This window comes from Haliotis rubra, unplaced genomic scaffold, assembly GCF_003918875.1.
Source record: "Haliotis rubra isolate DU_JTF1 unplaced genomic scaffold, ASM391887v1 Scf153, whole genome shotgun sequence".
Classification (NCBI taxonomy): Eukaryota; Metazoa; Mollusca; class Gastropoda; order Lepetellida; family Haliotidae; genus Haliotis; species Haliotis rubra.
The window spans coordinates 281,579-309,472 of record NW_025765481.1 but is presented as its reverse complement, the minus strand read 5'-3'; the positions used below and the strand labels follow the sequence as shown (position 1 = coordinate 309,472).

Sequence of the window (27,894 nt, the reverse complement as noted above, 5' to 3'; positions counted from 1 at the left end):
ACGCCACTGATCCGCCATAACATGACTGAGTTCTGTCTAGAAGAAACGTTTGTGCATCGCGTAGGGGAAGAAGTTTAGTTTTCTCGAAGCATACGGAAATTACCGAGGCCTTGGGAATGATCACTTTTGAAACAACGTCGATGATTGCACAACTAAATCTGATTGCCTCCAATCACGAGTCCTGAACGCTCACACCATGAAATGGCCATATTAGAACAGAGGTTACGTAGGAAGATATGACAGGAGTAACCTCTGTGGGAAGAGAATGCCTGTCAGCTAAAAGTGGGGAGAAACTGACAAGCACACTGCCAATAAACCAGGAATCACAATCAGGTTAAAATTGGGTCCTGATTCCTGGCAGCACAAAGGGATGCAACTCTGCACAGCAAATCATGATGTGCCCTAATCCACCTGGCCAACAGTGCTCGCTGAAATCAGTGTGCATCATGATAGTAAGTAATATAACCTGTGATGATCCTACTTACTGATTAAATCTATAGGACTTGCAATGCTTGCTACTGCCTTCCCAGGACTGCTATAGGTACGCATGCTAACTGAAAACACACCCATCTACCTGAGGTAATCACCACTTACTTTCCTGTGATGAAAATACTCCGGAAATCCGAGGATGAAGATACAATGAGGACACTTATCTAAGGATGCTGTTTGAAGACAACTAACCCATACAACATAGAGACCTGTGTTGGCACTACCTTTAGTACAACAGCACAACTGTCACTTGATTTCAGGCATATACAAATACGTACTTAACTATTCAATTGAGTCTAAAACTAACTCTAAAACTTGACCTGTCTAAAAGCCTGTTAGCACCAATAACATTACCACCCAAAGAACTAGACTCATAATTAATGTCACAGAATAAAATGAACAAGTTGGAATACATCAAATTTCAAAAGTGCACAGTTTACTTACATTTCAAATAATAATTGTGACAATGATATTTATCAAATAATAATCATAAACATGATAAAGATCATGATAAAGATAGCACTGGACAATAGTTAAACGCTTTAAAAAACCCTGTTGAATATTCACAGCAACAACAAACTCTACTGTTAATGACTAATCGACGAGGCTAAAAATGGACATAATTGGTTCTCACTGGTTTTGAAATCTAGTGGGGCGATTGATGTTGTCCACATGTTTTAGCATAACATTTACTGTCCAAAATGAGAATTTTTCATTTTTGTCAAAATGTAAAGATATTTTCATTATTATTGCTGAAGAACCTGAGAACCAAGTATGTACATATTTAAAGCCTAGCTGGGCAAGCTGACAAGTAACCACAATGGGAAATGATGTCAATATTCTCAAGGGTTTTACAGGATGGTTGAGGTGCAAGCTTAGACAATGGTGCTAGTGGCTTGAGATCCAGGGCTGTAAATCTACATGTATGTCACCCTTAGAAGGAACTGAAAGGGCCGTGATATCCCAGGTCCTCACAGCAATAAACAAGATATCCGGGTGAAACTGCAAATTCACATTCTTTTTAGTCTACGAAATTGTCAATCATAGCAGTCCTGCATGTCACTTACGAACTTAAAAAACGTTTCAAGTCGCATCACATTGCATATTTTTTGGTCCAGTCTCGGGCTGTATCATCGTACTTTCTACGATCCGTTTTGTAAACTCTGGCAATCTCAGGGACAAGAGGGTCATCAGGGTTGGCGTCAGTCAACAGGGAAGTGATGGATAGAAGTACTGAAATGGAAAGAAATGATCAATGAAAGCTGTAGTCAAAATTAAATACAAATGTTCAAAGATCCTTGTAATAATAAACTTTGAGAGGTTTGACACTATGGCAGCAAATCTAAAAGATAGTAGGATCCCCTTCAATACCGAATAGAGCCGGAAGGGTTAGTTTGCCATCATGGTCACTTGAGAGCATGATTTTATGGTGTGTTTTAAGCAATATTCCAGCAAAAGTTTTCACACCCAAGAGAGAAATTGAGCCCAGGTCTCTGGTGAGTGTGCCACCCAAAAGTCCCCACTTCACCTGACCAAGCAGGTATTTTGAGACATCCACTACACGTCACCAGCCATTACAACAGGTATTGAGCATGGTACAAGGTAGTGTTAACCACAGGCAAACTGTAGCGCAAATAAGGTTGCGCAGCAAAGAGAAAATGACCAGTCTTCCTATATGCGAGTGAAGCGAGCAAAGGTTGGCAACGCACTTCCCTCACTTCAGTTTAGAAATATATTTTCAACATCAAAATACAATATCGCCACCATCAAAGGTAGACACCCATTTCCTCATAGGGTTGTGCTCTCAGATTTCCTACCTCATATTGAATAATTATCCACGTAGAATATTGGAAATTTTAATATAAATTGTATATTTATATACTTATCCTATCTCACGACTTGCACCTCTCTCTCTTGCTTCGACTTTTAGTGGAACGACTGTAAACTTTTTTCCATAGGCCTCCTTGTCCATTCGCCCGTGCACTCCATGCTGCTCTCCTTAATTAGCTTCCTAGTTTCTAATAGAGCTTGCAGCATGCTCCACTCATTGCCCACGTGACTACCTTGAATGATCATTCTCATTTTGGAGCCAACGTTGTAATCTTAGTAGTGGGGAGGCCGGGCGGGCATCCATCACGTGAGATAGGATAAGTATATAAATATATAATTTATATTAAAATTTCCAAATTTTTCAACTTATCCTATCTCACGACTTGCACTTATCCCACGGTAAGACGGCGGGCCGCAGATTACCTTGTCTGGTCAGTGCGAACAGCTGGTCTTGGAGCTGTGTGGACCGATGACAACCGTAGATAGCGATGTACAAGGGAGGCTTGTAACGCATGCACACAACTCCTATGCTTGTAGTGGGTTCTCCGGAACCCCTTGGCTTACTAAGCATAACGACTCCCAGGGAGATGGGTGCTCCCGAGCGATGTGGTGTTCGGCCGCAACCTTGTACAAGACAAGGGACGCAACTCGACAAGTAAGCCTCGCCTCGCCACGATTTACAAGGTACCCCCGTAATTAAAGTCTTGCGACTAGAATCGTGCCAGCCCCTACTTCAAGAAGGCCCCCCCAGACACTGACCGAGGCGGGTGAAAGAGAAACACAACTCGGCATCTACAAGGTTTAACGTTCAGTTCCGGGCAGCATCAAATTGACCCTTACTCCTTTGCCTAAGCTTAATCAAAGGATGTGCCCGGCAACTTTGGAGGCAGAACACAACGAAATCCACTGGAATTCGGGGAGTGTCACACTACACTGACGTAATTGCTCCGTGGAGTAGAGGTCAGTAAGCGTGAATGTCGAACACCTCTGCATCGTCATACTGATTGTGCCTCAGGTCCGTAGGGCCATGCTAGGTGGCCATATTCCGATGCCTTGGTATGGAGGCCAAGTGAAGTAGTTCTTAAACCCATATAATGAGAACAAAAGGTTGAGATCCAGTTCAACTTTTATTCAGTATATACAAGGAAGTAGTAACGCGAATGCGGAGCCGTCCCTCATCTGCGTTGTTGGGCCGATGTAAGCTGCTGAGCCAGTACAAGAGGTCCAAAATGGTGTAGTCCCTGGACATTCGTGACAGACAGGTCTAGCAGGTAATGTGAAGAGAAGACTGTATCAGAACGCCAGAAGCAACCTTCCATGATAGCGGTCAAGGAGCAGTTGCTATGGAGGGCCATCGTCAAGACTAGTGCACGAGTCTCATGAGGATTGGAAGCGGCTGGAGGGGGCAATCCTGCAAAGGTGTAGGCTCGCAGGATCGTGGCACGCATTCAGAAGGCCAATGTGGTCCGGGAAACCTCAGTTCTTGAAGCGTTCGACAAGGGTATGAAGAGGCTCTTCCGTAGCCGTCGACGATCCTTGGAGGCAGCAAGGTAAACGTGTAGAGCCCTAACAGGGCAGCGTGTCAAATCTTCATTATCATCAGGCCCAAGAATGGTGGACAACGGGGGAATGGTAAACATCCGGTCCGGTTGCCCTGGCAGTTGGTTTTTCGCAATGAAGTCCCAGCGGACACCCAGGAAAGCCTTGCCATGCTTCTTCCGCTTGAACCGCACCCGATTGACATCAAGCGCATGCAGTTCAGATATACGAGCAGCGGTAGCCAAAGCTACCAGGAAGAATGTCATGAATGTCACTCGTTCGAAGTTCTTGTCTTCTGAAGGTTCATAATCTGTAGAAATCATATGACGAAGGACGACGGACAGATCCCAGGCTGGAGGTCTGAACTTCCTGGACTGGTCAGGAACGTAGGAGTCTATAGGAGCGTAGTAGACTCCGCAACTCAGGAACAGTGGAAATCTTCTTGCCCGTGGTGGTAGCCAACGTGTCGAGGTCCCACGCCAAGGAGTCTGGGATTGGTGATACGAACTTTGGAAGTTGGTTGTTGAACCTTGTGGCGAACAGATCTATTTGAGGCCGTGATAACGGTAGATCATCGACTGAAAGATCTGGGGCAGTAACTTCCACTCTGTCGGGGACGGTCGGTTGGATTGGGACAAGGCATCGGCGATCACATTTTTTAACCCGGGAATGTGTCTGGCTCTGGCTACGATGTTGAGTGAGTCGATGAGATGGAAGAACCTGATCGCCCATTGTAGCAGATTCGCAGAGCCTGTCGAGCCTAGATGATTTATATACCAAACCACTGTCGAATTGTCTGATTGGAACAACAGACTGGTTGATTGAAGCTCTGTTGCCCAATGTGAGATGGCTTGAATTACCGCCTTGAATTCCAGCTCGTTTATATGCAGTACCCGTTCGTCGGATGACCACAGCCCGGCCACTTGGTGGTCGAGGAAGTGAGCTCCCCAACCCATGAGGGATGCATTGACGAATAGGTGATGAGTCAGTGCAAAGGGAATCATAGAAACTCTGGCGCAAACATTCTGTTCGTCGAGCCACCATTGAAGGACTGGATGAAACGGTTCTCGAAGGCAAATTAGTTCCTTGGGGTTGTCGGCCTGAAGGTACGGGCGTAGAAATCGCTGTATCGGCCAAAGTTGGAGCTGGCCTCTGTACGTTAAGGCTTGAGCTGACGTCAAAAGGCCCAGTAGCTCCTGCCACTGTCGTAAGGTTCTCGCCTGAGACAGTGCTGGAGGAATGCATTGCTGAATCTTTATCCACCTGTTGTGAGGTACGAACATCATTCCCTGACGAGTGTCGAACAGTGCTCCAATGAATTGGAGTTTCTGAGTCGGTATTAGTTCCGATTTCGCGATGTTCAACAGCCACCCTAACTGTCTGAGCAGCATGGTTGTGAACTGTAGCTGGCAAAGCAATATGATTGGATCCTGTTGAGCCTGGATGCAATCATCTATGTAACTTTCGAAGGTGATCTCTTGAAAGTGGAGAAAGCTCATTATGGGCTTGGTAATTCGGGTAAAAAGCCATGGGGCCGTGGAAATTCCAAATGGTAGGACTTTCCATTGGTAGTGATTCCCGTTGAACACGAAGCGAAGGTACTTCCGGTGTTCTGGATGTATCGGAACGTGAAGATAAGCATCCTGAAGATCTAGGCTGATGAGGAAGTCTCCCTTCTGCAAGATGGTGCGTAAAAGGTTGATCGACACCACCCTGAAGTGAGGTGGTGGAAGAAGGAATTGGGCATTGAACAACTTCATATTGAAGATGAGCTGCAGTTTGTTGGAATTTTCCTTTGGAACCAAGAAGATGGGGGAGTAGAATCCTGCAGTGACGGGCGATGGACCTAGGAGCTCTAACGCGAGTTTGTCTAATAGCTTACCTATTGTGGATTGCAGAGTCTGAAGCTGGTCCAACAGGATATGAGCGATGAGCCGGATGTGACGTCAGTGGTGGACTGCCAATAACGGGTAGCTGATAGCCGTGAAGTAGCAAGTTGATGAGGTACGGATCTTTGAGGATGGTCCAATTGGGGGCAAAGATCTGCAATCTCCCGCCTACCGGAGTGTTGTATATCAGAACGACTGTGGGCGGGAGGTCCCAGTCGTGCGATTGTCTCAATCCGTAACTGCTTCCCGGCGCTGGTCCCTGGGCCAGAGTTGGATGCGACACGAAAAAGATTGCGTAAATCCGGATTGGTAGGGGTGAACTGTGCAGTTCGACGCTGTTTTAATGAGTCCTGGAGCTGTGACTTCTGTATCTTTAACAGTTCAATCGAGACTTGAAAGTGGGTTTCTTTATCAACTTTATTAGATACTTCTTGGACGCTACCATTGAAGAGGGAGTCAGTAAACCAAGGCTAGCGAAACAGTTCTGTTTTAAATCGCTCCTCCCATGAAGAGATGTTAAGGGGTCCACGTCGGCGAACAGCAAGAGTGTAGCCCCAAAAATGAGACAACTGATCCAGGATAATTTGGAACTGGTCCAGTCATGCATCCTCGGATGTAAGCGTCTTGATCAGAGTAAGTGTGCTCCAGAGCAGTGTTAACAGCGTCGACTGCTGCAATCACGCAACTAATAGATGGCAACGTCTTTCTCACGGCTGAATCCATGTGAGCCAACTCTCGGTCCTCAATAAGGTAGGGCGAGCAGCTCGTTTGCCACACAGGGTTCCAATATCCTCATCAACTGTTGGAGCCGTACAGATTTTTGTTAGGCCGTGGACATGAGAGGTAGAAGGATTATATCTGGGAGCAGAGAATCCGTCCAAAATTCGTTTCAGGCTCTTGAAACCATCATTCAGTGTACTGGATAATTTCAGAATACAAGGTCGAGGTGGTAGGGTGATGGTAGACCAATCCCGGTTTCTAAGAGTATAAGAGTGATCCAGGTCATCTGCTGAAGTACTCAAGGGAAGTTGGAGCTTCTCAACCATCCACAGGAGTACCTGAGGTGTCTCAACTGCTGCAAAGCTACCCCCAGGGGTAGATAACTCAGAGTGTGCGGGAGATGCAGGCATGGCTATTTAGACTGGATCAATCTCAGGAGGTGGACCAGATGAAGAGCCAAGAGCTACTGAAGCCGGATGGGCTGGAGTAGAAGGCTGTATTTGGTTCCAGGCTGAGGTTATGGCCCTGATCATCATATTTAGATCTGGAGTCGCTGTAGGAGTGGGATTGTTATCAGGTTCCCATGACTCAGCGATGATCCTAGAGTGAGTCGAAGGATTCACAGAGCGTGTAGACGGAACATCATAAGAGACTGGAGGCCTATTAGTGGTATTAGAGCAATGATCACCCGAGCGTCGGTCAGAGGAACTGTATCGAGATCTTGACGTGGTGATCTGGATTCCCTAGTATGGCTAGGTGATCCGGTATGATATGAAGAACTAGTCCGGGTCGCTGTAGTTCTAGTTGGTGATCTGGTTCTGATTGGAGCTCTGGTTCGACCATCTGAATAGGATCGGCCATGAGATGTGGATCTGTACTGTGAGCCCGATTGGTCAATGGCTCTGTAAGGTGATCTAGATCGTATAGGTGACCTGGCCTGGTAAGATGATCTGGATTTGTAAAGTGATCTGGATCGATTCGATGCAATAACTGGAAACTGTGATCGTGATCTGGATCGAACAGGTGATCTGGTTTGCAGTTGCGATCTGGCTTGATTTGGTGATCCGGATCGGTCTGGCGATATACTTCCACGTTGTGATCTGGATTGGTTAGGTGACCTAGATCGGTCCGGTGATCTAATTCGAGGTTGTGATGTGGATCCATTTGGTGATCTGGATCGGTCTGATGATCTACTTCGATGTTGTGATCTGGATCGGCTAGGTGATCTGGATCTGTCCGGTGATCTGATTCGAAGTTGTGATCTGGACCCGTTTGGGGATCTGGATCGGTTAGGTGATCTGGATTGATCAGGTGAGGTGGATCGTAGTTGTGCTCTGGATCGTGACTGTGATCTGGATCGGCACAGTGATCTAGATTGGGCTTGTGATGTCGATCTGGATCGTGAAGGTGATCTAGATCGTTGTAGTGATGTAGAATGATGTGGCGATCTGGATCGGCGATTAGGTGACAAAACCTGAAGTGTTGATTCATGATGAACATCCCCCCGGCGACGCTGTTGTAGCCAGCTCCGTCCGGTTCAATGAACTGTGGGGAGACAGTTGGCTGGTTGAACGCGGTTGGCCAGGCTCCAAACAAACTGAAACAGTCCAGGGGATATGTACCGATGATCTGGATGATGATAGTGTCGATCTACGGTCCCCTGGTAGTGTAGATGGGACAGGCAACGAAGAATTATCGATCACAACCACCCGTGAGTGATCTGACGCTATGGAAGGAGGTGATTGATGTGTACGTAATAGGTGCCGAACGTCCTCAGATAAGTAAGAATCTGATGAAGCGTCCATAAGATCCTCTAGAACCACAGACGTCGCTCTCTTGCGTGAAGGTACGATTTTCTGTCGCTGTAACTTGATACGCTTGGTGGGAATGGGATCAGATTCTGTTGATTTCCTATCCCTATCGGCGATTCTCCGGGAGCAAACACAAAGGTAGGCCTTAAAATCCTCATCTTTTAGTGAATTACACTTGCCACATAGTTTGTTCCAGTTACATTGTCCAATACAGTCACTGCAAGACAAGTTAGGGTCGAGGGACGAATAATTCGTCTTGCATTGAGCACAAACTTTCCTTTTCCTTGACTGATTATCAGTTTTCCCCATAATGTTAGGGTGAAATAATGTCCCTAATATACAGCACGTCCACACAGTCGTGCGACAAGAAAGAGAATGATCATTCAAGGTAGTCACGTGGGCAATTAGTGGAGCATGCTGCAAGCTTTATTAGGAACTAGGAAGCTAATTAAGGAGAGCAGCATGGAGTGCACGGGCGAATGGACAAGGAGGCCTATGGAAAAAAGTTTACAGTCGTTCCACTAAAAGTCGAAGCAAGAGAGAGAGGTGCAAGTCGTGAGAAGGGATAAGTTTAAAAAATTACAGCTTTTTTCATTTTTGAGTGAATGAGTTTGGTTTTCCCCTGCAGGAAAGATCTTCACATTGGCAGGGTATGAAACTCCCCAAAAATTCAGCCAGACCACAGGGCTGGTTAGATGTAATACTTGCCAGCCCTGACCAAAACTTACCCCACGCAAATAATTTAGGTTTGACAAGTGACGTAGCTTATCATCCAAGTGCTATTCCTCATTTGTTTCTACAAGTGACTTAATAATGATTAACTATCCCTAAACATGATGAATATCACTATATACAGGTCTAAATTTTAACCCGACTGTAGGGCAGGTGGATTTGAGAATCTGGCAGTCCGTGTTGAAAATAACCCATTCCGGGCGGTTGAGCAGGCAGGTATTTCAAACGCTGACATTGGGGAATCAAACCTGGGTCTTTGGCATTGCGAGTGAACCCTTTAACTACCGCCAAAGCGATTTTGAGGCATTCGAAAAGACTGACCGACTGAGTTTGGTTTTACGCCGCTTTTAGCAATATTCCAGCAAAATCACGGCGGGGGACACCAGAAATGGGCTTCACACATTGTACCCATGTGGGGATTCGAACCCGGGTCTTCGGCGTGACGAGCCAACGCTTTAACCATTAGGCTAACCCACCGCCCCATTATGAATAGAACAATGGCCTATGCGAACAGTTGACATCGTAATCAACTCTTGCACATTGTACTGGTACTGGGTATGTGATCCACCAATGCTGTTTGTTTGTTGATACAGGGGTGGAAATAACTTTAAAATTGCTCGTGTACTCCGGTACAGTGGCACATGTAATCCCTTGCCCTGATAATTTTCCCACTATACCGGCCAAGTTTCTTGTTGATTTTCAAATAAACAACATAATTAACATTGGAAAGTCAACTGGACACCGGTACAGAGTGAAATACAATTTTGCTTGCCTGAGAGAAAAAAACACAGGACGTGGACGTCGGGCAATGGGTTATTTCCACCCCTGTGATATATTATTAAATGACATTCAGCAATATACTAGCTATATGAAGAGGTCTATTGAGTTTGGACCTGACAATCCAGTGAGTATGTGTGATGCCATCAACAAGTGTCTTTAGATCGAACAGTACAATACAGAATGTTCCCTTTCTCTGGTTCTCAGTGACCTGATGTATCTGGTCAAGTTGTACAACCAGTGTGTGATGCTGGTGAGTGAGTGAGTGAGTGAGTGAGTGGGTGGGTGGGTGGGTGGGTGAGTGAGTGAGTGAGTGAGTGAGTGAGTGAGTGAGTGAGTGAGTGAGTGAGTGAGTGAGTGAGTGAGTGAGTGAGTGAGTGAGTGAGTGAACTTCCATCCCGCTTTTAGCACTATTCCAGCAATATCACGGTGGGGGAGACCAAAAATGGGCTTTGCACATTGTACCCTTGTGGGAAACTCAGGTCTTAGCGTGATGGGCAAACACTTTAACCACTGGGCTACCCCTGAAGTACTATAATCTGGACTCTCTATAGGGTGTAGGGCTAATGGAGGGACACAGTTGTATTTCGTGGGACTGTACACTTGGACCAAACACTCCGTTGGTTGGTTCTATCTATCCTCACAAATCCATGAATGTAGATACTACCATTCAGATGGTGAGAGCTGGCAACCAGGTTGCAGACATTTAGCACTCATCAACCACTAATGTCAGGGATCATAATCAGGGACTGTCTGGGGTTCAAACCCACAACAAGCTCACCCTGACAAATAAAGCAACCGGGAACTGCATGTATTGATTCCCTACTCCACTGTGCCACTAGTGGGACTGTCTGGGGTTCAAACCCACAACAAGCTCACCCTGGCAAAGAATGCAACCTGGTAGTGCATGTATTGATTCCTTACTCCACTGTGCCACTAGTGGGACTGTCTGGGGTTCAAACCCACAACAAGCTCACCCTGACAAAGAATGCAACCTGGTACTGCATGTATTGATTCCTACTCCACTGTGCCACTAGTGGGACTGTCTGGGGTTCAAACCCACAACAAGCTCACCCTGACAAAGAATGCAACCTGGTACTGCATGTATTGATTCCTTACTCCACTGTGCCACGAGTGGGACTGTCTGGGGTTCAAACCCACAACAAGCTCACCCTGACAAAGAATGCAACCTGGTAGTGCATGTATTGATTCCTTACTCCACTGTGCCACTAGTGTTTTCTGGAACCAACAGGAAAGCCCCTATCAATCGACTACAATAACGTGGAATGTTACCTTTTGAGATAGTGAGAGCTGGCGACCACTGTGACCTGAGTATATCCAAACAGATACTGCCATTGCTGTTGATGTTCGGATGATAGATTCTTGTGGTGAACGCCAGCTGGAACATAATTGGACATCTTAGATCAGCAACTAAGCAGTATTCCCACAGTGGAGTATTTGGATTTATAAGGGAAAATTTTCCATTGACCATAGTCCGCCATTATCACTGACTGACTGAGTTTGGTTTTACACCGCTTTTAGCAATATTCCAGCAATATCACGGCGGGGGACACCAGAAATGGGCTTCACTCATTGTACCCATGTGGGGATTCGAACCCGGGTCTTCGGTGTGACGAGCCAATGCTTTAACCACTAGGCTACCCCACCGCCGCCCGCCATTATCATGCACATCAAGAACCATTGTATCACTGTGGCTAACAGTTGGATTTTGGGCATTGTATACTAGATTACCCCTCACAGACCAGGCTGTGATATTTGTTTCAAACATACATGTACTTGCATACTCTGGAGTGGGGCTGTCTATTGGCAAACATATTGTTTTGTAACACTTCGTGAAACAGGTATCCGGATTCTGCTACATTGGGAGCTGAAGTGTTTGATAGTGAGTGACACTAATTGCATGACAGATCATATTTTCGACACACTAAGACACTAAAAATATATGTTATGGTTCTAAAAACATCAAACGTGAAATCAGGTTGGAATAGTGAAAACCTGTTTTTCTGGTGGCAAGAAAACCACATCGTATTTCTTCTCTTGAACGAACAAGAAAAATTGTCAAATTTGCAATTAAACATCATTAGAGAAGATTATTTACCTTTTCAGTTCTAATTTGTTGTTGCTCGGCTTTGTATTATATGCAGGGATTAAGATTACAGCGTGTATGTATGGACGCACCATTTTGATACTGATTTTAAGGGTCAAGTTAGGACTTTGGCTTATCTAAGAGAGCAAATTATCTACAGTAATATACAGTATGTGAATTATGCCATTTTGTCAGTTAATTAGAAAGGGAAACAGTAATAGAGATATTCACAAAATGTGTAATGTTTTTTCACTCAATATATTGGAACATTCAAACATTTACAAACTGCGTATTGCGACATACCAGTCCAGGGTTCGAAATACCCCATATATTAGGGTGCCATGGCACGGTAAATATTGAAATGGCACGGCTAAAAAATGTTCTCGGTGCCCTTTTGACAAGCCTGATTTTTCAGAGACATAACTCACATTTAGTCATTTAATCCCCAAACAATTATTTTTTTCCAAATTGAATAATACCATACATATTTAAATGCTCATAATCCCATTTCTTTATTTAACAATAAATTTCAAATGATCATCATCATTGTCATTTATTCTAAAAACATGTGGGCATACTCAATTTCTGAAAGGCACACCTAAAACATTTGTCTGGTGCCCTAAAGCACACTTAGAAAAAAAAGTACTTCTATCCCTGCCTGAGTCATACAATAATGCAGTTCTACTGTGAGAACTACATAGAGAACTGCAGAACAGTTTGAAGGCCAAACACCTTCCACGACACTCTCCTACCTTGGGAGGCTTGAAAGGATAATCGGCGGGAAAATGGATCGACAGGTAGAACACGCCTCCATAAAAGGGGGACTCCTGCTGAAAGAGCAAAGCAAAACAATTGATTCCTTTTTGTTTGTTTGTTGTTGAAGACCACACAGTGCTGTCAGACCTTGATAGCAATTCCATTTTCTCTCAGCATCCAAATACTCAATTTTCTGACATTATTTCATGATTTCTCTCTACCTTGAAAAGACTTAGTAAGAGGAGCATACTTACAGGACCCATTATTGTTGCTTGCCAGTGGAACACTGAAACAAATACAGAACAGATCAAACTGTATGCTGTGACAAGAAATAGTGTATGATATATTAAACACCAGGGACAGGCCTACCAAAGAAAACTTTCCCACTGTGCAGAAAAACGCAGAAAAGCCCACATTGATCGTGGAAATAGCAACATAAACATATTACCTCGCTACCGAAACAGTAAAAACGGCAACGAAAGACTATGAAACTGCAACATTTTTAAATCACCGAACTTTGACCTCTACTGCGCATGCTCTTTATGTGATCTGAGCTTCTTTAAAATTTCCGAGCAACTGTGAATGGCTTCGCGCACGAGAACATGTATTGAATATGTTGAAATAATTGCTGTCAATCATTTCATACGAATGGAAAGTAAACTAAACAGTGTGGACACAAGTATGATGATGCCAAATGCCAAATAACACAACAGAAATACTTTAAAAAGGGAATGTAACTTTTATCCAAGCTGGAAAATGTCAACATGCGGCAGAGGCTTCCTCTTCCATGTGCGCATGCGCAAAATCAAAGTTGCAGGCGCTTCGTTTTTTATCCAGTTTTAGCGATTTAAAGTTGCCGGTTTTACTGTTTCAGTAGCGAGGTGATATGTTTATGTTGCTAATTCCACGAATAATGTGGGCTTTTCTTGGGTTTTTCTGCACAGTGGGAAAGTTTTCTTTGGTAGGCCTGAGGGAGGAGTTCAGCAAAACAGAGTCAGGGCTATGATGATTGTTGAAAGTCTGTGTTATGGTGTGGGAGTTATGATCACCTCAACACAAAGAACACTGAGACTCTTCTATGAAGTAATCTGACAATGATTGGGGTGGTAGGGTAGCCTAGTGGTTAGAGTGTTCGCTAGTCATGTCCAAGACTAAACTCACTCACTCTAAGATGATCATAACTGACATACTTTAACATAGACTAACTGTACAGTCACCGATCACTTACAACATCAGGGGTGGAAATAACTTTAAAATTGATAGTGTACTCCGGTACAGTGGCACATGTAACATCACTTGCCCTGATAATTTTTCCACTATACTTGCCGTTTTCTTGTTGATTTTTTAAATAAACAACATAATTTACATTGGAAAGTCAACTGGACACCGGTACAGTGTGATATACAAATTTGCTTGCCCAACAGAAAACAACACTGGACTTGGATGTCGGGCAATCGGTTATTTCCACCCCTGAACATTGTAACCATTGCACTCATATTGTTTTGCTGATTGTAATATTATAATGGCTATGTCAGTTGGAAATGGCAGTTACATTTCAAGACCTGCTCCGTCTAGGAGGGCATAGTTTCAGAAAGCAATCTTCATGCTAGGGTTGTTGTGAGTCTCTGTTATGTTTTCGCCATATGATCATTGGATATACAAGGAAGACCTATCACATTTTCTGTAGCAGGTGCTTACAAAGTCTGATCAACCCTTCCTACTTTGGACCTTCCTCAGCATTAGCGATTAAGTGATGCTGACCCCAACACAAAGCAAGGACTATACTTTAATGCTTTCTGAATTGTAGCAAAACAGTGAAGACTAAAAAGACAGAACCCCCAGAACCTCATAATTAAAAATGTTTTCTCATCCACCTTATCCAATTATTTATGGGACGGTAATTCACCGATGGTGTGTAATGAGAAATGCAGGTGCCAAATGAGATGAGAGTCAGACATTTAGGAGTGAGTGAGCGAATATAGTTTTACGCCGCTTTTAGCAATAGTCCAGCAATATCACAGCGGGGACACCAGAAATGGGCTTCACACATTGTGTCCATGTGGAGATTCAAACCCGGGTCTTCGGCGTGACGAGCGGACGCTTTAACCAATAGGCTACCCCACCGCCCCACATTTAGGAGTGAGATAAACACATGACAAGGAATAACATTATCGATAACAAAGTATTTATCACACATATACAAAGTTTCAAATTACTTGCTCCTTCATAATGTTAGTATTATGGATACCCACCCCTGTATCATACATACAGAACGACTCATGACTACTTCCTGCCTTTCTATAAGGCAAATGTACTGTTCACCTGCTGGATGGACAAGAGCATGTAGTCCATGTTGTGCATTGATGATAAAACACAGGGATTGTAACGCAAAACACTAGTACAGTAATAATCAACACAATCAGAAGTCGAATACTACATTGAAGACTTCAGTCAGATGGAGGACTAAGTAGGCTTAACTGCAGACTGACAATAGAACATAAGTGAAGTGAAAGTAAAATAATAGATTGTATTCTCACTGTCATCTCCGACCGGTCCTGCTGAGCAGCTGGCTGGAGGGTCTTTGTTCAGGTCCTGAAGCTCCTGGAACAACAAACACACACTCTGTATAGCCAACAACAACAACCAACACAGGTGCTGTATAGCCAACAACAACAACCAACACAGGTGCTGTATAGCCAACAACAACCAACACAGGTGCTGTATAGCCAACAACAACCAACACAGGTGCTGTATAGCCAACAACAACAACCAACACACGTGCTGTATAGCCAACAACAACCAACACAGGTGCTGTATAGCCAACAACAACCAACACAGGTACTGTATAGCCAACAACCAACACACGTGCTGTATAGCCAACAACAACCAACACAGGTGCTGTATAGCCAACAACAACAACCAACACAGGTGCTGTATAGCCAACAACAACAACCAACACAGGTGCTGTATAGCCAACAACAACCAACACAGGTACTGTATAGCCAACAACCAACACGTGCTGTATAGCCAACAACAACCAACACACGTGCTGTATAGCCAACAACAACAACCAACACAGGTGCTGTATAGCCAACAACAACCAACACAGGTGCTGTATAGCCAACAACAACAACCAACACAGGTGCTGTATAGCCAACAACAACAACCAACACAGGTGCTGTATAGCCAACAACAACAACAACCAACACAGGTGCTGTATAGCCAACAACAACCAACACAGGTACTGTATAGCCAACAACAACAACACAGGTGCTGTATAGCCAACAACAACCAACACAGGTGCTGTATAGCCAACAACAACAACCAACACAGGTGCTGTATAGCCAACAACAACCAACACAGGTGCTGTATAGCCAACAACAACCAACACAGGTGCTGTATAGCAAACAACAACAACCAACACACATGCTGTATAGCCAACAACAACCAACACAGGTGCTGTATAGCCAACAACCAACACAGGTGCTGTATAGCCAACAACAACCAACACAGGTGCTGTATAGCCAACAACAACCAACACAGGTGCTGTATAGCCAACAACAACAACCAACACAGGTGCTGTATAGCCAACAACAACCAACACAGGTGCTGTATAGCCAACAACAACCAACACAGGTGCTGTATAGCCAACAACAACCAACACAGGTGCTGTATAGCCAACAACAACCAACACAGGTGCTGTATAGCCAACAACAACAACCAACACAGGTGCTGTATAGCCAACAACAACCAACACAGGTGCTGTATAGCCAACAACAACCAACACAGGTGCTGTATAGCCAACAACCAACACAGGTGCTGTATAGCCAACAACAACAACCAACACAGGTGCTGTATAGCCAACAACAACCAACACAGGTGCTGTATAGCCAACAACAACAACCAACACAGGTGCTGTATAGCCAACAACAACAACCAACACAGGTGCTGTATAGCCAACAACAACCAACACAGGTGCTGTATAGCCAACAACAACCAACACAGCGTGCTGTATAGCAACAACAACAACCAACACAGGTGCTGTATAGCCAACAACAACAACCAACACAGGTGCTGTATAGCCAACAACAACCAACACAGGTGCTGTATAGCCAACAACAACCAACACAGGTGCTGTATAGCCAACAACAACCAACACACGTGCTGTATAGCCAACAACAACCAACACAGGTGCTGTATAGCAACAACAACAACAACCAACACCGCGTGCTGTATAGCCAACAACAACCAACACAGGTGCTGTATAGCCAACAACAACCAACACAGGTACTGTATAGCCAACAACAACAACCAACACACGTGCTGTATAGCCAACAACAACCAACACAGGTGCTGTATAGCCAACAACAACAACCAACACAGGTGCTGTATAGCCAACAACAACCAACACAGGTGCTGTATAGCCAACAACAATAACACAGGTGCTGTATAGCCAACAACCAACACCCGTGCTGTATAGCCAACAACAACCAACACACGTGCTGTATAGCCAACAACAACAACCAACACAGGTGCTGTATAGCCAACAACAACCAACACAGGTGCTGTATAGCCAACAACAACCAACACAGGTGCTGTATAGCCAACAACAACAACCAACACAGGTGCTGTATAGCCAACAACAACAACAACCAACACACGTGCTGTATAGCCAACAACAACCAACACAGGTGCTGTATAGCCAACAACCAACACAGGTGCTGTATAGCCAACAACAACAACAACCAACACAGGTGCTGTATAGCCAACAACAACCAACACAGGTGCTGTATAGCCAACAACAACCAACACAGGTACTGTATAGCCAACAACAACCAACACAGGTGCTGTATAGCAAACAACAACAACCAACACAGGTGCTGTATAGCCAACAACAACCAACACAGGTGCTGTATAGCCAACAACAACCAACACAGGTGCTGTATAGCCAACAACAACCAACACACGTGCTGTATAGCCAACAACAACAACCAACACAGGTGCTGTATAGCCAACAACAACAACCAACACAGGTGCTGTATAGCCAACAACAACAACCAACACAGGTGCTGTATAGCCAACAACAACAACCAACACAGGTGCTGTATAGCCAACAACAACCAACACAGGTGCTGTAGCTAGCCAACAACAACCAACACAGGTGCTGTATAGCCAACAACAACAAACACACAGGTGCTGTATAGCCAACAACCAACACAGGTGCTGTATGGCCACAACAACCAACACAGGTGCTGTATAGCCAACAACAACCAACACAGGTGCTGTATAGCCAACAACAACCAACACACGTGCTGTATAGCCAACAACAACAACCAACACAGGTGCTGTATAGCCAACAACAACAACCAACACAGGTGCTGTATAGCCAACAACAACAACCAACACAGGTGCTGTATAGCCAACAACAACCAACACACGTGCTGTATAGCCAACAACAACAACCAACACAGGTGCTGTATAGCCAACAACAACAACCAACACAGGTGCTGTATAGCCAACAACAACAACCAACACAGGTGCTGTATAGCCAACAACAACCAACACAGGTGCTGTATAGCCAACAGCCAACAACAACCAACACAACGTGCTGTATAGCCAACAACAACCAACACAGGTGCTGTATAGCCAACAACAACCAACACACGTGCTGTATAGCCAACAACAACCAACACACGTGCTGTATAGCCAACAACAACAACCAACACACGTGCTGTATAGCCAACAACAACCAACACAGGTGCTGTATAGCCAACAACAACAACCAACACACGTGCTGTATAGCCAACAACAACCAATACACGTGCTGTATAGCCAACAACAACCAACACAGGTGCTCTATAGCCAACAACAACAACAACCAACACAGGTGCTGTATAGCCAACAACAACAACCAACACACGTGCTGTATAGCCAACAACAACCAACACAGGTGCTGTATAGCCAACAACAACCAACACAGGTGCTGTATAGCCAACAACAACAACCAACACAGGTACTGGTTAGCCAATCGAAAAATAGTGACGCATATCGTTGCATGGCAACGCAAGGGATTCCCACTGCGGGGGTTTCCTCATGTGTCAAATCGTGTTGGAAAAGAACCTCTTGACAACAAGTATTTATCCGAAATAGATTTTCCATTTGTACGATACGCACAGACATTAAATGTTAGACGTACAAAGATATTTATGTGCGTACATGATACGCTTGAAATGTTATATTATGTCGTACTTCATTGATATTGAGGCGTACATTACGAGTGTACGGCTCTTATCTGTAGCCCTGTATAGACATTCATTTAATTAAAGGTAAAGGTTACTGTGACAATCAGTTGGTGGGCATGAGCATGCAGGAAGACACCAACTATCCTAGCTGGTCAACACGGTCAATGAAATGTAGGCACACCCTTTGCTTTAGGTCAGTTCTTTGTTTCTACACAAACTCAGTTAAAAATAACTTGTAAATGATGTTATGAGTCATCTTTAAGTATGATCATCAGTTTTGGTAAAGGTTAGGATTTAAAGATGTACTATTTCATGAACATGTTGAATTTGAACCAGTGAACTTGTAGACCTGATAAATATCATCCTTTACATTTAAGTAATTAACAAAACATAAAGCAAATGTACAGAAAAAAACAGCTACGGTCCTAGCTGTCATGTTATTGGTAATACATCAAGGGTCCCTAGCTTCAAATGTCATTGCATCCCAATTTCGTAGATTGATGCTCATGCTGTTGATCATTGGATTGTCTGGTCCAGACTTGATTATTTAAAGACCACCGCCATACAGCTGGAATATTGCTGAGTGCGGCGTTAAACAACAAATCAACCAACCAACCAACCCTAGCTTTAAAAACATCTAAGGACTGCCCCCACCAATCTACCCTCCAAACTATGTAACATAATATGTTAAGGCTCTCAGAACCAGCAACGAAAGGTTCCTCAAGCGTTACAGGACTAGCATGCGACTAAATGCCACAGGTCACAGTAGAACTCCCTCTCAGCACTTGAGCAGTCCAGAGTTGCCCCACAGAGAACATACTCACCTTGTCACACTGTTGATATGGTTAATCTCTTTGGTCATGTGGACAAGGCGTCCAACCTCGGTCAGTTCAGGTCAGTAGTTCAAATCCATTACAACACTCAGAAATATAAAGCGGTTATGTAGCAGTCATCCTGAACTGTTGAACAGGACTGGGAAATATTATGGCCAATACACACATCAGTCATACTTGTATAACACGGCTAGCAAACACAGTCTCAAAACTAACTCGGCTTTTGTTTGCTTGTTGTTCAATGTCATTGTCACACTGTTCCGGCTATATGAGGGTTGTCTGTAGATAATTCAGTATGGACCAGACAATCCAGTGATTGACGCATGAACACTTATGCAACTATGATGCAATCATCATGCATCACCCATCCTGTCAGTCAGGTTGCTGAAGACCAGTGGCCCAGTTCTAACCTGGAGCTTCACAGGTTTATCAAACTCTATGTATATCTTACCTACGCTTTCACTCATGCCATTTATGAAATGTCGGCTTGATTGCTACATTACAGCAACATACTGAAGAATATTTCGCTCATATGACGACATGCGTGTGTATGTGTATGTGTATGTGCGGCTGCTTGTACTAGCCCAGACTGAAGCTGGTTTTATAGTGCTAGCTCACTGAGATACCATGCCGCATTTAAGCATGAATACCACACTCAGGCACATTATCAGGCCTACCAAAGAAAACTTTCCCACTGTGCAGAAGTAGCGAGGTATTATGTTTATGTTGCTATTATATTGACTGATAAATAACACTGATGACAGAAGTTGATCTGGTCAACCAAGGGCAACAACTGGCACACAAGACTGTTTCATCAGAACGACTGTGTTACAAAACCACGGTCAACGTGCCTCACAAATTGGAGACAAACTTCAGAGCTACTGGTGTTAGCCTGGGTAGACAGACTGATTCGTAATCGGCTACACAGATGGAACCTGCATGCCGAAATGTCCTTGTGACATCCAATGGCTGACAGACTGTCACACTACTGTCAGACGCTGTTGGTATCAAGAGCAACAATGCTGGATCAATCACTGTTGGGCAAACATTATGTTTCCAGATGAATCAAGGTTTACTTTGGACTACCTACACAGGTGCAGCAGAGTGGGGCGTACGCAGAACGGTCATTCTCATGCCATTAACGTTAGATAGTACAATCATTCTGGGGCTGGCTCAGTCATGGCAAGGAGTGGGAACTCTGTGACTGGCAGAACATCTCTAGATATTATTCATGGAAGTGCCAACATGGTAGCACATGTGGATCCATTTGCGTGCCAACATGAACATTATTTTGTGTTTCAGGATGACAATGCAACATTGCAAGAGCGCACAGGACTCTTATCATTACTGAGAACAAATCTGGGATCGTTTTGAGAAAAGAGACATACTCACAATGTATTAAGGAATTTGACTTTTCATGGTATATGATGTGATTGACAATATGACGCTTTGGTTCATTATCTAAATCTATGTTCATCTGATGTTCAACAACAAAAGTAAACCTCAGTTAGATGTCCTTGATGCACTGTGAAATTCATTGATTATAAAATATTACTAGTTGTGACACCATTTCATTGAATATCCTCTACTTTTTTAATAGTATATTTGAAAGGACAAAGCAATACATACACGTTGTATGTCATATGACGTGCAAAAATGCCTGAACGACCTTGCTGGCTTCAAGCAGCATCTTTTTAGCATTATGATAAGAGTCTGAACTGGGATTGGCATATATGTTTTTTCAAACAAACTGCTTGTCCACAGAGGTACCTTTTGGGGGCATTTCCCATATTAAACAGACCCATTAAGATTCAGACTAGATTTGCTATTCAACAACCCATGCTTGTAGAAAGAGGCGACAAACATGATCGGTTGGTCAGGCTCACTGTCTTGGTTGACATATGTCATTGTATCCCAACTGCATAGATTGATGCTGATGCTGTTGATCACTGGATTGTCTGGTCTTGACTCAATTATTTAGCTGGAATATTGCTGAGTGTAAAGTTAAATAACAAACAAACATCATAGTGAACACCATATTCTCCGACCAAGTAAAGGTAGTTTTAGTTTTCAGATAGGACAGGGCAACACAACTCCTTGTAGGTCTTTTCAACTTGGAATATGCTCAGGTCAAAGTCTGCTATAAATAAATCCAGGTCAATCATGACTTATATCAGTGTTTCGTTAGTAACCTTGTGTACAAGTTTCTAATAGCAACGTCATTTCCTAAACCAGCGATGTTGAAAACACAACATAAAACGGGTTTTATGTGAAAGTATTTTAACTATGGTAACATGTTTTAACACAGGAAGCTCAGTAGGTGACACGGTTTTCGACTAAGGTCAGATTTACGACTTATATTCCGGGTAGAGTAAACAATAACACAGCTAACTATTTACGGTTACCATAGGATTATTTTACACAAATAGACAAAATGTTCGTGATCAGTGACCCATAAATACTAAGAGTCAGCCATAGCGTTACTTACTGCTGACGTCGTCGTTCATAATTTGGCTCATGTTCCGAAACAATATTCACACCACGTGTTATTTTACTGTACAATAGGTCCTATATTTCTCGTTTTCGTGAACGAGTAAGCGATCAAATCTGAATGAATTCTGGATTTTTGTCGCCAAAACCGGCGATGACACGAGTTGCTGATTAGCGGGCAGTTGAATGTTTGTCGACTCTGAAACGGCACTAAATGTGTTTCAGATACCTCCATTAGATCATACATTGATCGGCCGATGCCTTCCGTTCGATCTTACCTTATTTATTCTTTTCAATGCCATCGTATGACAATGTTTAGCATAACAATCTCCCACAAGTCACGGGAACCAGCCGCCCTACTTGGGAAATACCCCAATGTCAGATTGCCATGCGCAGACGATGTATTTCCTGACCTTCCTACTTCCGCATTGCAGGGGACACGTGATTTTACAGGCGCTTTTTTACAGGTTTTTCAATTTTTATGAAGTTTGTTTTGTTCCACATTCTCTAATGCGTTTCCTGGATAGCCTATACATAGTTAGGGCGGATTCTGGTGATACAAGGTCCCCAAATATATAATCACAGTTCTAAAGAGATCAAATAAGCCCTATGAAATGTGTTTGTGAAGTCAAAATTACGTCCCTTTGACCACAAAACGTGTGGAAATGAATGATACGTAATACACAATGGTGAACATGCACTTAGTCTGTTGTTTTCGTATGGAATGAGCTGCATGTTTGCCCATATTCACAAAATATTCTCGACTGATTTATTAATTTTATAATTTACATATATGTATTAAAATATGTGATTTCCAAATATCCGAGTTGGTTTATATAGTTTCTAGGAACGTTTTTTAAAAAAATATTTAGCGAGATAACAAACTAATTAGCTGATAATGTTATGTTTTGGGATGACACCATGAAATGTTGTATATTTTGATATCCTTTTACTAACATTTGCCAGTTTTATTTTAGATTGTCTCCTACAGTCTCTCATAAATCTATAAAGAATTACTAGGGTACTTTTACTCTTGTTAAATTCACATCATATATATATATTCTGTGAACCCTTGGTGAGATTTAAATAAACTGTCTGTCTGATAATTAAAAAGGTGTACGTAACAATATCTGAAATTAGACTAACGGAATTTGTAATAATCCTTTCTGTATTCGCTCCTGGCTGGATCATAATCTCACTCACACACACACACACACACACACACACACACACACACGTACACACACACGTAACAATATCTGAAATTAGACTAACGGAATTTGTAATAATCCTTTCTGTATTCGCTTCTGGCTGGATCATAATAATGCACACACACACACACACATATACATATATATACATTATAAGGGTAATGCTATTTTTTAGTGCATTATCATTTGCATATATCATTATTTATATATATATATATATATCTATATACTACTGTATACTGTATGTACTACTGTATGCTAGGTATTCTCATCACTTTCTTTATATATATATATATATATTTAAAATTATTTTTTGCCAAGTCATTGATTAACACAATAAAATGATAATGCTTGACTGCCTAAATAAGTAATGTGACGGGCGTCAAGTCTCTTATAGATGAATATGGTCTTCTAAAGAACAATGATCACATAACTTCAAATGGCCTAAAAATAACTTCTCTAAAGATTATACTACAGTGAAGAAAGTATACTTCTGTTTCATAGCACAAATAACTGGAATAGTACTGACTTGGGCGTGTACAACCATACTCTCTTACTCGCTCTTTCCAAAGAATAATTGCATATTGACACTTTCACGACAAAAACATGAGAAAGTAACCCATCTGCACCGACATAACATATAACCGACAATACACGTTTCGGTCACCATATCAAACATGGATGTACACCAGCACGTCATTACGTCAAGTACGTCATTACGTCAAGCACGTCATTATGAATTGATCTCTTAGTTAACTTCTTTGAGAGACGTTTAGAAGTTGCTGCAGTAAGGAAGGGTAACACTATATGGATGAACAACTTCTTTATTACAGCGAGAGCGACGTTACGGTGTATATTCTAACACCGTTATCAAGCAAGTGATGAACAGCATAAGGATGAAGGAGCATATATACAAGTTAGAGCAGATGTTTGTACAGTACAATGGGGATTAGGAAGCCAGACACAATAACAACACAAGAGTTGTATCCATTGACGTCACCAAGATGGCGGGCGTGTTTTGAATCGTGTCCGACCCTTTTACTAAAATTGCTGAGATTTTAACTCCACCGCTGTAATTGCTCATAGAAAATGAGTGATAAGAAGAAAGTCAAGTCTGGCGATCAGTCTGCGAAGAGGAAGAAGCTACCAGACACTCCAGAGAGTACTACTAACTCAGCCACGTCACCTGTTGTTGACATCGGAGCTGCTGTGAGGGAGGCCATGATGTCCGTGTACGGTCCGCCACAGCTCATGAGCTCACCGCTCCCACACAACAACCCAGGTCAGAACTACTTTAGTCAACAACAACATCAAGCAACTGATCCGAACATTTTGAATGCTCTCAGTGAGATCAATAACAAATTGTCAAAGTTAGACTCCATTGAGAAATCTGTGTCAGATATACAGACCTAGGTAGCCAGGCTAGAAATTAAAGTAGCTGAGCTTGACTCACTCAAAGGGAAAGTCAGCGCCATTGAATCAACAAAAGGTGATGAATCTACAAAAGGAAAGTATGCAAATAAAAGAGTATGTGTTAGATCAGAGGTGCCGTTCTATGAGGGACAATCTCATATTTGCTGATATCCCTGAGGTTGAATCAGAGACTGTTACTACAGAACATATCTTGGGAAAGTTTATAAAGGATGATCTGAAAGTTGAATCTGATAATATTCACTTCAAGAGAATTCACAGGATTGGACAGAGAAGACAGGGCATCACCAGACCAAGGTCAATCATCGCCAAGTTCAACATCACCTCAGAGAGAGACACAGTGAAGAGAGCTGGGAGAGAACTGAAGGGGAGGAAGGAGAGAATACTGGAATAGTTTCCCGATGAGATAAGTGACTACAGGAGAGATGTGTTGTTTCCTTTACAGAGGGAAGCTAGGAGCAAAGGGCACAGAGCTCACATTGTTGTAGATAGACTGTATGTTAATAACTCTCTTTCAACTGTGCCTGCTCCCCCTCCTTACAGGGTCCCCCAGACAGGAGCCTATACCAGACCCAGACTGGCAACAGCGCCACACCAGAGGTAGGGGTGTACCGGTGGTACTGACGTAAGCCACTCGAACGCTGACCCTGACTTCCAAACAAGGCAGCAATCTGATTACAGACAAGTAAACTCATATGACGCTGATAATCATTATTACAGATCTAAATCATTCTGTATACCCTTTGATTGTAAAGATGATCTTATTCTGACTAAACAAGTAAAGCCTGCAGATGAAGTGCATACCTCTAAACTATCATCCAACAGCCCAACTAACAACGTTCTCACACAATTTGATATACATTGTCATAAAAAAAAGAATTTGTGGTAGATGTTGATGTTGACCTTCACTCTATAGATGAAAATTTCCCAAAGCATCATTATATTACAAATCATAATCTGAATCCAAGACATACAAATACTGTTGATAAACATATCCAATTGAGTAATTCTCTTCATTCCGATGAAACCAGTAATATCACATTGGATGAAAATATAGAAAGTTGTGTTGCTATTTCCAACACGTGTGACATAGACCAACCTGCAGTACCTGATTTGTATAATGTTTGTCATGAGGTTGATCAATTTGTTAATAAGAGTGATCTTGGTCTGAATTCTGTTAAAAATGTTGAAACCAGTAATATCATGTTGTATGATAATATAAGAACCTGTGTTGCTGTTACTAAAGATTGTGATATAGACCAATCTGTTGAATCTGACTTGTATAATGTTTGTCATGAAATTGAGCAAGTAGTTGACAAGGATGATATTATCCTGAAGTTTGTTCAAAATGCTAACAATGATCATGGCAATAATGATGTTGCAGCTGAGGTTGTCGTTTCTAAAACTATTCATGATTGTGATAAGACAAAACTTGGAGGTAAAGAACAAAATAATGTATTGACCAGTATAAATGATGAGGGTCTTATTTTTGACGTAGTTGTTGCTGCTGAGGCATGTGATGTGGCACGGACTGACGTAGATGTAAACACTCGATGTCCTTCATCCAGTTCAGTGAGTGAAGGCCAAGGTATTACATCCAGGTCCTATAGCAAAAACACTGAAAACTTTACTGGCGTTACTAAAATAATATTTGATAATATCATCATGCCAGATGCTCTTAATGATAATGTTGTTCTTGGTGATGCTAGTAATAATAATGTTGTTAATGATGATGACGTCTTTGATGATGATGTTGCTATGCTGATACTGTTGAGGTCGATGATGATGATAACGACGACGACGACGACGATGATGATACAAATAATAGAACTGAAATTAGTCTCTTTAGTTTGAATGTATATGGATTAAGGAAAAGAACACATTATCCAGACTTTATTGAAATGTTAGAACATTATGACATCGTAGGACTGCAGGAAACCAAAACTGATAATTTGGATGAAATAGAAATAGATGGTTTTAAAGTATACCTCAAACATATAACTAATTGTTCAAGGAAATCAGGTGGTATCGGGGTTGCTTATAAAAATCAATATGAAAATTATATATCCATTTTAGACGACGAAATTAGTAATAATTACGTTTTGTGGGTAAAGATTTCAAAAAGATTTATTCAATATTGACCAAGATATGTATATGGGTATTGTATATCTACCGCCCGAAGGGTCTAAATACGTCAATGACGATGCTTTTTTCGAAATAGAACACTCTATTCTGCATTACTTTTCAATAAGTGACTTTATTAAAATTTTCGGAGACTTTAATGCGAGAACCAGGAACTTAAGTGATTATGTCATTATTGATGAACATATTGTGGAGGAGCTTGAGGTGAGGTGAGGTGAGGTGAGGTGAAATTGGGTTTTACGTCGTGCTTGAGAATATTTCGCTCATATGACGACGTGCATGCGTGTGTATGTGTATGTGCGGCTGCTTGTACTAGCCCAGACTTAAGCTGGTTTTATAGTGCTAGCCCACTGAGATACCATGCCACAGTGAAGCATGAATACCCCACTCAGACACATTATACTGACTCCGAGCCGACCAGTCCTTGTTGTACCCATTAATGCCGAGCGCCAGGCAGGGACCAACAAGTACCATATTTTAACGTCTTTTGTTATGACGCGGTCGGGGATTGAACCCGCGACCTTCCGCTCTCCGGGCGGACGCTCTAACCACTACACCACGGAGGCGGTTGGAGGAGTTTGATATAGGCGTAGACAATATGAATTGTGAAGTGAACCCAGAGATTATTTTAGATTCCCTTAATCTGCCTATTATTAGAACATCACAAGATAAAAACCGTGTAAATAAGTTTGGCTCTAGATTGCTAGAAATATGCAAGAATCTGAATTTGTTTATATGTAATGGCAGATTTGGAAAAGATAAACACGTAGGCAAAACAACATGTAAAAATAAGTCCGCTGTTGATTATGTGATATCATCGCCGTAGTGTTTATCACTTTTGAAACAGTTTGAAATACTCGACTTCTCACCTCTATATTCAGATGTTCATTGTCCG

The 27,894-nt window shown here is 42.6% G+C and overlaps 1 protein-coding gene and 1 long non-coding RNA gene across 2 annotated transcripts; both read right to left on the bottom strand.

The window, feature by feature from the left end:
- Nucleotides 1–290: 290 nt before the first annotated feature.
- LOC124270606 (ubiquitin-conjugating enzyme E2-17 kDa-like) lies at nucleotides 291–22,602 on the bottom strand. Its single transcript, XM_046705620.1, has 6 exons — nucleotides 22,494–22,602; nucleotides 15,188–15,251; nucleotides 12,905–12,936; nucleotides 12,647–12,724; nucleotides 11,081–11,186; nucleotides 291–1,722 (listed from the first exon to the last, which is right to left on the bottom strand). The coding sequence occupies exons 1-6, from the start codon at nucleotides 22,515–22,517 to the stop codon at nucleotides 1,583–1,585; spliced, it is 444 nt and encodes a 147-aa protein (XP_046561576.1). The 5' UTR covers nucleotides 22,518–22,602; the 3' UTR covers nucleotides 291–1,582.
- On the bottom strand, nucleotides 13,503–14,926 carry LOC124270608. Its single transcript, XR_006896840.1, has 3 exons — nucleotides 14,916–14,926; nucleotides 14,867–14,869; nucleotides 13,503–13,617 (listed from the first exon to the last, which is right to left on the bottom strand). It is a non-coding gene; the product is annotated as an uncharacterized LOC124270608 (long non-coding RNA).
- Nucleotides 22,603–27,894: the final 5,292 nt, after the last annotated feature.